At 40.4% G+C, this 12,084-nt stretch overlaps 1 protein-coding gene across 1 annotated transcript in view; it reads left to right on the forward strand.

The window, feature by feature from the left end:
* Window positions 1–12,084, forward strand: part of LOC142399000 (solute carrier family 22 member 23-like) — a 32,658-nt gene that overhangs the window by 15,708 nt on the left and 4,866 nt on the right. The window contains exons 4-9 of the mRNA XM_075483316.1: window positions 4,050–4,218; window positions 5,926–6,053; window positions 8,278–8,380; window positions 9,107–9,342; window positions 10,539–10,571; window positions 11,506–11,629. Of these exons, the coding sequence (XP_075339431.1) occupies window positions 4,050–4,218; window positions 5,926–6,053; window positions 8,278–8,380; window positions 9,107–9,342; window positions 10,539–10,571; window positions 11,506–11,629 (793 nt within the window). The remainder of the gene's footprint in view (window positions 1–4,049; window positions 4,219–5,925; window positions 6,054–8,277; window positions 8,381–9,106; window positions 9,343–10,538; window positions 10,572–11,505; window positions 11,630–12,084) is intronic.

A 12,084-nucleotide genomic window follows, 5' to 3' on the forward strand; every position in this document is an offset into this window, starting at 1 on the left:
TTGGTGATAGTTGGCATTCTGTGCAACTTCAGATAAGAGACTAATCAATGAGCATTGCCTGAATTTAAGTCAGTAGCCACTTCTTGGTGCTCGCAAGAAGGCAGAGTGGAGGATACCTCAGGATGTTTGTGTGCTAACGCAGCCACCGTGTATTTGAAAAAGATATGAGAAAAAATGCTCCAAAGTGCACTTTGAACTTAGTTATTTGCCAGATTAACTGTTAATAAACTTCAGTTTGTGCCTGCATATTTCTACTTAGAATATTAAATGGCAACCGCCAGTAGGGTACCTTTGATGCTAAAACTCTAAAACAAATGCCAATAAGTAGAGAAGACCATTTTATCATGCCTTTAATTGATCTAACAAGGGCCTTTGACCTTGTCAGCATAAGTGTTTTCATGCTCCATCAGTGCATTGGCTTTCTGCCAGGCCCTCTCAGGTGATTATGTTCGACTGGAATATGAAGGAGGCCTTAAGAGCAATTATTCTGGGACATTCCTGATATACTGTGACTGAAACAGGACTGTGCAGTCACCCTAACGCTATTTGATTTCTTCTCCTATGTAATCATTATACTCCACAGAGGTTTCAGGTTTTTTTTTTTTATTTTTTTTTTATTTCAAAAACTGTTCAGTCTGCAGTAATGCCAACCAAAGACTAAGGTTTACTGGACACCAAACAAGGAAATGCTGTCAGCTGATGGTGCAGCTCTGGAAGAAGCAGTCCAAAACCTCATTAGCTGAATACAGCCACACATGCCTGAATACATCTGTGTAAGGTTTCAGCAGTTGTGTTGGAAATGCAGTGGCACAGCTGCCCAGTAAGGCTGGGATGAACCCCAGGCAGACCACCCAAATAATGAAAGCGGTCTCTGAGAGCTTGCAGTACAATGTGTGATTGTATAGAAAAGCATTTTCCATGCGGTGCAAAGAGGGTCCCTGCTTTAATTAATGTGAGTCACATGCTGTGACCTTCATATGCACCAGATCACACATCTTCGTTCAGTTAACACCAATGCGAGTACTGTATTAATGCATCAGTGTCCTTGAAGATCCAAACTGAGAAAGGTTGTGGTCCAGCAAATTCCCCTCTCTATGATGAAAGATGTATCACCTCACCTTTGAGCAGGCCATTCAGAACAGCACCACTTCCAAAAGGAATTCAGTTATGAACAACTGTTCTCTTGCAGTTTGCAGATGAACGTGTAATGCAGGTCTGTTCTGAATTGGTAACGTCTGCGTGTCATAAGGAAAGTACCCCTGATCCAGCCTCACATTGTGTTCTTATTGGATCATTTCTGCATGGGACTTAGTGATATTTTGTTTTGCTCTGCTGTGACTAATCAGTAGTGAGGGATTTATCTGTTTAGCATATACCAGTAGTTATCTTTTTTTACTGTAAGCAAAGAAATATGCTGATTTCAGCTGGGAGTCAGCTGTACGGCTGTGTTGATCACATTAATGTAGGAGCCATGTAGGAAAATCCACTTTATTTTAGCTTTATTTAATTCTTCACAAGGCGGAGTCACCTCCTTCTGAAAGAGCAGACACCAGACTTATTTAACTGCTGACTGAATCGGGTAGGTGGTTTCAGCGCAATGGTACAGTTTACCCTGAAGCATCGCAAATCCCAGTAATAGAGATGAATGACATGAGAAGAAAAGGGACATAGTTTAAGGATAGGCTGAGTCTTGATTGTAAGGCTAATGTAACTGCCATAAAAAAAATAAATCATAACTATGCCATAAATATTCTTTCAAAATAGAAAATTGCCACCTTATCATAATCATTATGCTTTGCACATCTAGCGAGCAGGATTAGGAAGAGAACCCATGGCATGGGACCATGAACCCATGGTCATCGGCCTTTTGGGTACAAGGAGTGGCTGCACTTATTGCCTTAAGTGGTAAACCAACCTCTTTTATGGGTAAAATAATGTGCTTCCTTGAGTCTGCTTTGTACTTGACAGAAGTCTAGCAGCTACTGCGGCTTGCACCAGAGTATGGCTCTTATTCCTGTATTGCCAAAGTCAGCAAACCAGTCAAAGCTTCTTTGGGGATTATCATCTTTGCTAATCGGCTATTGGCCTGATCATGGATGATGTCATTTTTACTTTCAATGTCATCAGCATTTCTTCAAATGTATATTAATACGTCTGTTTTTATCAGCTTGTATGTCCCATGTATTTTCTTTTTTCACGCCACGCATTCTTGATCAGCAGCTTTTGAAAAGCTGTTGATTGTTGTGTCACATTAGTTATTTGTAGATTTATGTCAGTGGGACAGAGGGTGCCACAGAGCATTGGGAGGGTTATGTCGTGGTTTGTTAGAGGATTAGGGTCACTAGGAGTAAGGAGCTCAGGCCTCCTTTTCACAGCCTCTGGTTGCCATGCAGTAGTTCAACCTAGTTCAGTTATATATACAGGCAGGTGCAATGCAACAAACGCATATGAACCATGCCAGCAAAACGACCCCTACTGCATCACAGAGTCTTATATTTTACTGTGGGCCAGAAGTTGCGTTTTTTTGCTTTAATTTGTCTCCTGCCATAGTATACTAACCGTCTGTGTTTTGGCGCATATAAGCATTTTTTTCCAGAGCTCACCACAAGATGAACTGTTCACAATGCAGCGACCTGTTCTGTGCACATGACGTCTTATACAAAACCAAAGAATTCAAATCCCATGCAGTTCCACAACCAGTGAACCGGCTCTTTTATCCCAGCAGCACACAGAGAGGGAGCCTTGAGGTTAGTTAGTTCAAACTCAGCGGGTCTTGCACCCATCGCCCCGCTCTCCGCTCATTGGCTTTGTCATTCCAGCTGCGATAGTGTCTGTGAACAGAGAGTGTTATTCATGTCCTCAGAGGGGGGCAAGTCCTAATTGAAATTCCAGTCTTTTCCATTGGAATGAAGCGGGACCGCCAACACCCACTATATTATGCTGTTCCTGTCACCTTGAAAGGCCCATCTGAAACTGTCTCTGGGCAGCAGAGGAGACCCATTATAATAAAATAGAGATATATCACAAAAAGGGATGAATGAAGCAGGACTAAAGATTTATCGAGAATAGCAGCATTACAGTAGTGTTCATTTTCTGTGGTTTCATGGGAACCTATCCTCTGTACTGCAGTAACTAAAGGCCTGGACTGTCTGGGGTTACTGGCTGCCAATGTGCATGCTAATGACTGGGTGAATGAATCAGTGCCATTCTGATAGCAGAGAAATGAGTACAAGGAACCTCTTCTAGTTAGTTCACCCTCACAGTAGCTTACTGTTGTTATCTGTCTGTTGTCATCTGTCTATGAACAACAACTGTGCATGGTGATTAATTCAGGGTTTATTTTGAAAATATTGCAGAACCAATTTAAATCAAATGTACTAAATCTTTATCTATATTAACATAAAAAAAAGGGATATTTTTACATTTAACAATCTAGGATGAGGAATGATTCAGTTTTAATTTAAGCTTTTGGTGTATTTCGTATTCATTTTTAGATGATTAAGTGACTTAATTTCTAGTTTAGTAACTAAGTGTAACTCATGTAAAGTTTATGCCAAGTCTTAAAAGTGGCACTGTATAAAATACACTGGTATTCATCTTTTTTGGGGTCAGAAATGCATACACACCTCTCACTGAGGATGGGATCATCGTCAGATCTGTGTTTTGGCTTGTTTGCCGAACCTTCTTGGGTGTGTCCTGTTTTAGTGGTTGAATCATCGGCTCTGTTCTCGCTGTGTTAACATGAAGAATGTTCAGCTGCTGAACTAAGTTTGTTTCTTGTATGCTTGAACATTCATCACTGTTTTTGTCTGTTAGGAAATAGGAAACAGCTGATTTGGCAAACTTTGCTGTTTTCACATTGATATCATTTGAACAATCCTTGTCAAACTGAAGTATGTTGTATCGGCTGTCTTCTTGTGCCATCATGCCCTCCCCCCTTTGTAACTTTGTCCCCAGCAAATTAACAGTAACAAATGGAGATTTTTTTTTCTTTGTTTGTTGGTTTGTTTGTTTTGTCTTTCCCTCACCTTTTTTGTTCTCTCTGACAGGAATTGAGCTGTGCCTGCCAGGGTGGCGATTTTCCATGACCATGGTGGCCAGTTTTGTGGTTTTGGGTGGTCAGCTCCTCATGCCCGGTGTGGCGTACCTTTGTCGCGACTGGCAGGTACTTCAGGTTGTCACCATCTGTCCCCTGCTGCTTATGCTGTCCTACATTTGGTAAGGAAAAACCTTAGCAACGTGCATACAATTTGGTACCGAGCCGTGTTTTTCTTACCCTGTTTGAGTTTTAAGCGTTTTTAGGAGGTTTAGAATCTACACAAGTATTTTGAACAGATGTGGAGCCATCGGCAATGAAATGAAGTGTGGACATTTTCCAGCTGTGAATTTCTAGCTAAATTAAATATCTTTTTGGTAACTCATTTGTACTGCCCTCTATCTAAAAAAAAAAAAAAGAAAAAAAAAAAAGAAAAAGGTCAGGCAACGACTACTTTAGTGAATTTTCCACCATTAAGTTACTGTGTGAGGCAGCTGGATTCTTGTGAGGTTGCACGGTCACATCAAGGAGATAATCCATCTTGTCAGGGTCTAAGCTATTCCGTTGTGCCAAATAGATCAAAGTTTAGAATCACACAACAAACTTGAAAGAAGTTTTCAGATCCTATACTTGTGTAAAACTACCATTGGAGCAATTTTAAACTGCTCATCTAAAGAAAACTCTTGCTTAAGTAATGGCACATGCATGTTTGATACAAAATGGAGTTTTAATTTCAATTGAAAGCTTTATATATGAGCACACTGACTTAACTTGTGGGCTCATCCAATGAATAATGGGAGAATAAAAGAGGAAAGAAGAAAAAACACACTGCTGATACACAGCACTTTGACCGCTGTCAGTCAGCCTTTAATATGACACATACTGTAGCTACAGAGGAGCACGAAGGAGAGAGAGTTTGGGCTAACGTGAGGGTAGACACTGTTTTTTATGTTTTATGTGAATGTGTCTTCAGATCTTATGTAAGTGCTGATCATGAGGTGATCGTGTCTTGGCAGCTCGGAGGCTAAGTAGTTGAACCGAATTGAAATAGTAGTTTGCTTTTGTGCAATCATGGTCTCGCTTTTTGAAAGATTACACACATTTAAAGACATTAAAAATAATGCAGGTTGTGAGACCCAATCTATTTCTTCTAAATGTTTGCAGAGATTGCACAGTAAACTCAATCTGAGACATGCGGGCAATTTATTATCGTCAGTCAGGCCATCTGTGTTCAATACTGTGAACGCCACCAGAGCAAATCTGCACTTTTACCAATGTAGACATCTGTGCCATTAAAATTCAATCTGCCGTTTGCCGCAAAAAATTGCAAACCAAATTTCATGAAACTTGGTGAAAAGGTGGAACTTTTGCAAGAAAGAAGCCATTAATTCCTGGTTCTAGTTATGACCACTTTCTTTGAAATTGTGAAAACGGCCCATTAGACTCACTGAATCATCTACTCTTTAAGGCAAAATGCTGGTTACACAGGCTATTTTGATATTAATATTCAGATACCAGACTCCTCAGAGGCATTTGTGCAAAGTAATGTAATGAAAATACCAGGTAATGGAGCATATCATATGAAAACAGCCACAGCTGTAACGAGACAGCGCCACGTATATATTGCGTGTGTGTGTGTGTGTGTGTGTGTGTGTGTGTGTGTTTTTTCTGTTTAGGATACAATTTGTAATCTCACCATCAGTTTTCAAGCTCTGCATTTTATCCAATATGTGTTGAAAGAGGACACTGGTTGACAAAACAAGATGTACTGTGGCATCGCTAACTCTGTCTCAGTGAGATTTCAATCAGTATTACAACAGAGGAACTCTCGCTGTTGCGATTCATTTTTCATGTCACATTAACGAGGAAAACCCCTGTCTCTTCGACAGGATTTTCCCTGAGTCACTGCGTTGGCTGCTGGCCACTCAGCAGTACTGCCGCTCCAAATGGATCATGGGACACATTGCAAAGAAGAATCGAGTGAACATGGAACTTGATGTGGATAACATCCTTCCAGGTAATGGGCACGGCAATACCACGTTGTGATATTTTTTTGTTGCTCAATGTGTGCTATGTTGCATTCAAATACTGTACATTTGAACTTTGTATATTTTCTGCAGTGCTTTCTACCAAGTAACTCACTCTGTTTGAAAAGTGTTTGTTTCTCCAGCTGTGCTTTTCTAAATTAAACAGATTGACAAGGTTACGTCAATTTTTTTTTTTGGTCTTGTTACCATAGTAACATGCCCCTAAAGAGGTAGCAGTGGGTGTTGAACATTACATTATGACACTCTCAAACATTCATTAATTTCATTATATCCTGAGTGAGTGGAGATGAGCTGACATGATGGTGGTCAGACGGCAGATGGATGCAGGTCAGACACTTTACGTCCAGGTTATCTCTCTGGTCTCAGGAGACCAGCCAGAGCCAAAGCAGACTGAACCGTGTTGTTGTCGTAACAGATTGCATTTGTATTGAGCTGTGACAGCACTGCTTCCCATGCTGTTTGTCTTACTGTTTTTGTCCTGTGATCAATTACTGCAGTTATCAATAGATTCTGAAAAATAAAAAGAACCACTATTGGGGGGGAAAAAAAGTCTCAAAGAGGAACCAGTATGAGTGAAACTGACTGCACTCTTTAGACTGTGTGCTGATGCAGCATTTAGAGGAAGAAAATACATTACCATAAGCTTTAGCTGTCTCTGGTCTTGAGTTTATAGAAATAGACTGTTCCTAACCCTGATTGTACAGTTTCTCTCTTTCAAGTTCATTTTTTGGACACTGACCGTCCTTACTACTGATAAAGAAGAAGAGTTCTAGCACATAGGCATGGGTGCTGCATGTGCAAGGTCTGACTAGGCCATCTTTGGCAAACGAGCTGAATGATTAGCAGAGATCTGAGAAGGAAAAATCTTACTCAGTGATTTGAAGATTGGCCAAGAAGTGAGTGGAAAGCCTGAGGGCATCAGCCAGCGATAACCTTGAGGGGGTGATACGGAATGCTGACACATTTCTGAGTCAATATGAAAATACAGTAGCACATATCAGTGTTGTGTTTCTATGGCAACCTGCAGTCCAATACCAAAACATCAACTGTTTGCTGTGTCACATATCACTTGTGGGGCAGGGGTGCTGCTTGCTCAGAATCACATCGTTTGTGAGCACTGTCAGACCTGTATCACAAAGCAGCAGGTCACTAGCTGTGTGGGCTGACACCTTCTCATTAAAAATGCATGTGGAATTTTCTGCAGATGGAATGAAGTAGGGCTGTCCTTGCTTGACTCGTCAAAGCAGCCAGACTGCTGTCGAACTTTCCTTGAGAGAACTTGATTTACGTAGTAATGTTAAAGGAAACTTCTGGAAAAATTCAGCCTTATTTTCCATTGTATTTGATGGAATATTGATCAGACGCAAAAATTGTTTGCAGTCTGATCAATATTAAGTAAGACTGTCATGATCAGGCACCCGCTCCTGCTGTGTGATAACGTAGGAAAAAGTTCTACATTAGACTGCGGCAACAAAATATAGAGTAAAATGTTGAGAGTAACTTTGTAAGACTGGGGCAGGCTGAAGTTGTGCTAAATAAGGATGTATAGACTTCTGTACTTTGCACCTTGCTGACAACTGCTGTCTCTCAGCACAAAGGCCCCTGGCTTGAATGTCTATCAGTATGGAAGTCGCATGTTCTGTCTAGATTCTTTCCAAGTACTTTGGCTTCTACCCACAGTCCAAAAACATGTTAACTGGTGACCATATTGAGTGTGAGCGTGGATGTTGTTTGTCTATTGGTCCTGCGATAGACTGCCTATCAGTCCAGGGTGGACACTGCCGCCCAATCGCAGCTGGGATAGGTCTTAGCCCCCCCAGTGACCCTGAAAGAGTTGAAGCAAGTATGGAAATCAAATAAGGGAAGGAAGTTGTCCCTTTATATCTGAATACAAAAATTGTTGCGTCCATCATTTTCGAATATGGCATAGTTTTACATGTTACTGCTGATAACACTGTGGATTTTATATTTTGGGGCAGAGATTAGGAGTACGGCCTCTTCTACAGGCACCCTTACACCACTGTTTACAAACCCCTTCAAAAGAAAATTAAGCATAGGAGGAAAATACTCAGAATTTTCATTTGTGATATTAAAGAATAATATACATAATATCCTAAAAAAAACAAGTACACCTGTTCAAAGAGCAGGTTATGATTTATTTTAATTTTTTTTACTTGGTGTGTTTGTTTCCAGAACTCCAAAGAGCTCTTCAAAAAAAGCCCAAAAAGACATGCATCGTGAAAATGGTTGGGACGAGGAACCTGTGGAAGAACATTGTTGTTCTATGCGTCAACTCGTAAGTATTGGTCCTGTGTATTTGTGCCTAGTAGGACGGTGATGTGTCGAGTTTCTAATGTATGTATTTGAATGAGGATCTGAAAACTATGAGGGGGAGGAATGCAGGTACATGCTTATATGCACGTGTGGGGGCAAAGCCAGTCAGAGACGCCATTTTGTGCACTCAGGATGCCACTATCAACCTGCAAGTTCGATGCAGAATTGATCTTTAGCCTGCACGTCCACATAAGCTGCTCTCTGTTTTCATCTCCAATGGGATCTCCCCTCTCCTCAATCCCACCATCTGAGACCTCATCAGTAGCTCAGCCGACCCAGCTTTATCTCTGCTTCAGTGCATGGTGTCCCTGAATCCCTCAGTCAGCTTAAATTTTACATGAGATTTGTCCTTAGGAAACATTACACAACCAGGAAGGGAGGTTGTGAGTGTTTGCTCGTATTCTTCTGTGTGCCTGTGAGGTGTATTCTGTCATTAAGTCAGTGTTTACATGTTTGCAATTTTGTGACATTCGTGGAGGCGAAAGACGCCATGTTGATATTAAATTGTTCCCTTTCCTCTTCCCTCTCCTCCCAACTATTTAATCTGTTTGATTTTCAGGAGCAGTTCTGTTTTCTCTGTTGTTGCTGCTGTCTCAAGGCCAATATCCCTTTTTATAGCCTCTGTATGTTGTGATGTTTTCCCAGTGCTTTTAGCTAACTGCTTATCCCTGTGCATATCTTTACCCAGGCTAACAGGTTATGGGATCCACCACTGCTTTGCCCGCAGCATGATGGATCAGGACGTCCAAGAAATCACTATGTTTCACAACTTCTATGCTGACTATTACACAATGGCGGGCATTGCGGTGGCATCGTGCATTGCACTGTGCCCAGCTGTAGGCCTGATGGGTCGGCGTGGTGGCCTTCTTATGTTCATGATCGTCACTGCCCTGGCTTCGCTGCTGCAGCTTGGTCTGCTCAACTGTAAGTAATATATGAAAAATGCATATTCTTGGATGTGAAATCCCCCTCTCATTCTTGAGAAGTGACAACACTGATGTAGTTCACTGAGTTTGAGCATTGCTTGAAGCACTAAGGATTAGAGAAACCAAAGGGAAATTGGATATAGATTTCTCAATCGGGCTTCGTTGCATCAAGAGAAACTTTTTTTCCAAAAATTTTTTAGGGCTAAAATAAACACAAGACATAAAGTTTAGAATCCGTCCTTTGTTCAGTGAGACTGCTGAAGAAAGAAACCTCGAAGTTCCAGTGGTGGAGGCCAGTCCAAGAAGCGACTGTTTGTTTCAAAGTGAAAGAGATTGTTTTTGTCCTTGACCTGTCATGCTTTGTGTGTACTGATGCCAGGTCAGCAACATAACGTTAGGTAAGAAAATGACCTCCACTCAGCCCAAAGTGCTCTTTATAGAGTTGGTTTATCATTGTTGTTTTTAATAAAGCAATTGACCAAGAACAAAAACACGAAAAGGTGTGTTTTGGTATTTAACACAGTCAGACAGGAACTTTTATTGTGACTCAGGTGAACAGTTAATGTTTAGTTAGAAGGTCATAGTAGTAAATGCACATGTAATGAAATTAATAGTTTCACAGTCCTGATGTGGTCCATGCATCCAAACTGTCACACTTCTACTACAAACTGGAACACTTGAATATAGCAGAGATATTGCTTACATCATTGATGGCACATGCTTTAGATATGTTGTGTCGAAAAAGCTCTCTGTGAATATATGTGCGTCACATGTTCAGAGGCACTAACTGCCCTCGAAAGTGAAACATTATGACCTTTGACAGTTTTTACCCCCATGTGAAACATTCTTGTTGTTGGGAACTCTGTTACTTTTAGTTATTTCTAGTGGAGTAACAGGACATGATTACACTGTTTTAGTCAATGTGTACCAAAAGTTCTCCAGATGATAAAAACAGCCCATCGGTTTATTCAGTTACAAACAAGCTAGACGTATTGTTTAACCTGAGTCAACACATCAAGGTTATGCTTATGTGTCATGTTCCCTCTGAAGCAGCTTGTGTCATTACACTGTTGACAAGCTTTCAACATGTTCATTTTTTTAAAACCGAATGTTTGAGTCTGATTTTAACTTCTTGTTTGAGTGCCCAAGATGAATTTCTCACTGATGCCCGTCTGTTTTTCTCTTTAACTCTAGTGCTGGGGAAGTACAGTTACCATCTAAATATAAGTAGGTACATCTGTTTATTCACAGTCTTCTTACTTGTGTTTTCTTAAAATGTTTAAGAAGAATAACTGATCCGTAATTGAGTAATCTTGCTCAGATGTTTTTTCCGCTGTCGTATTTATTAGCTTTACATTCTTTCAATGTGTGATTTGGATTGTTTTGCGGCATGACTCAAACCATTTAGGTTGCAGCATTTTATTGATGAGGTTTTCAAAATGAGCTGCATTAGGGACACACTAGCCCTGGAGATGAAGTCCATGATGTAATTATGACAGTCTTTCCACTTATTTATTACCGTTTTGTTGAGGAGGATGAGGCTCTTTGTATCTGAATGCACTGTTCTCCTCCGTTCCTCTCTACACTGAAGCAAGCACTGATCACGGAGCACTCTCTCCTGATCCCTGCGCCATCCTCTCCATGTCTTATTATTAACGCTCTGTATGCGAGCCATTTTAGGATTAAACGTGTCTTTTGTTCACCAAGCCTGTTTCTCCCTTAAATCATCAAAATAAACTGTAGCGTGTGGAAGGCACATAATTTACTTTGACCAATTTTATTGCCACTTTACCAGAAGGATGTCTCGATGTAGATGGAAAGTTATTTTGTTCTTTCAAAACAACCTGTCATGTGGCTTCATTATCTTTAAATGATGAAATATTTAATACTCTCAATTCTAAACCCTTATTCTTTAGGAAAGCACATTTAGTAAGCAGTATGTCCATTTGATATTGGATGTAATATACAGTGTCTGTATATAATGAATTGAGCTAAAACGCTGAAATAATGCATTTTTATAGAATAATACTCAATGCAAACAGTTAGAAAAGATCCCTTTACAAAGCATAGAAAAGAAAAATGTTTCCCCCTGTCATTTATATACATACACAGCACTGTTACCCATACAGTAATTACACAGTGCCCACTGCTTTGTTTGCAGATAGCTCAGATAAGCTGAAAAAGAACTTCTCCGTCGCTTTCTCCATCATCGGTATGTTCTCCTCCCACGCAGTCAGCAACCTGAGCATCTTCTTCTGTGCTGAGATCACCCCCACTGTGATCAGGTAAACTTAATGCAAGACCAGGACTGTACCATCCGAGGATTGTGGGGGGTGTATGTTCTTGCACATCTGACTTTTAAAGATAATCAAGTTAACTGATGTTGGCCATTTTTAGGGCTTCTTTATACTGCTTTTTTTCAATTGTTTTGTTCAGCTAATAATGTAGCTCACACAGTAGTTGCTCTTCATCAATACAATCCATTCTGCAGTTGGTTTAACAGCTCCACCACCTGTTAAATGATGGACTTAATTCTAGAACTGTGGGAAATAACAAACTCTCATCGTTCAGAGTCAAATGTAATGCACATCTTGTGCAAATTACCCATCTCCTTTGAGAATATATGACTCTACTCTTTATATTCATTGTGTAGGGTTATTTAAAAGGTGCTGTTCTAATGAAGGTGTTTCTAGAGCACCATCTGGTGGTGCAAAAACGAGAGGAATGTACTGCATTTAGA

This window comes from Odontesthes bonariensis, chromosome 14 (assembly GCF_027942865.1).
Source record: "Odontesthes bonariensis isolate fOdoBon6 chromosome 14, fOdoBon6.hap1, whole genome shotgun sequence".
Lineage (NCBI taxonomy): Eukaryota > Metazoa > Chordata > Actinopteri > Atheriniformes > Atherinopsidae > Odontesthes > Odontesthes bonariensis.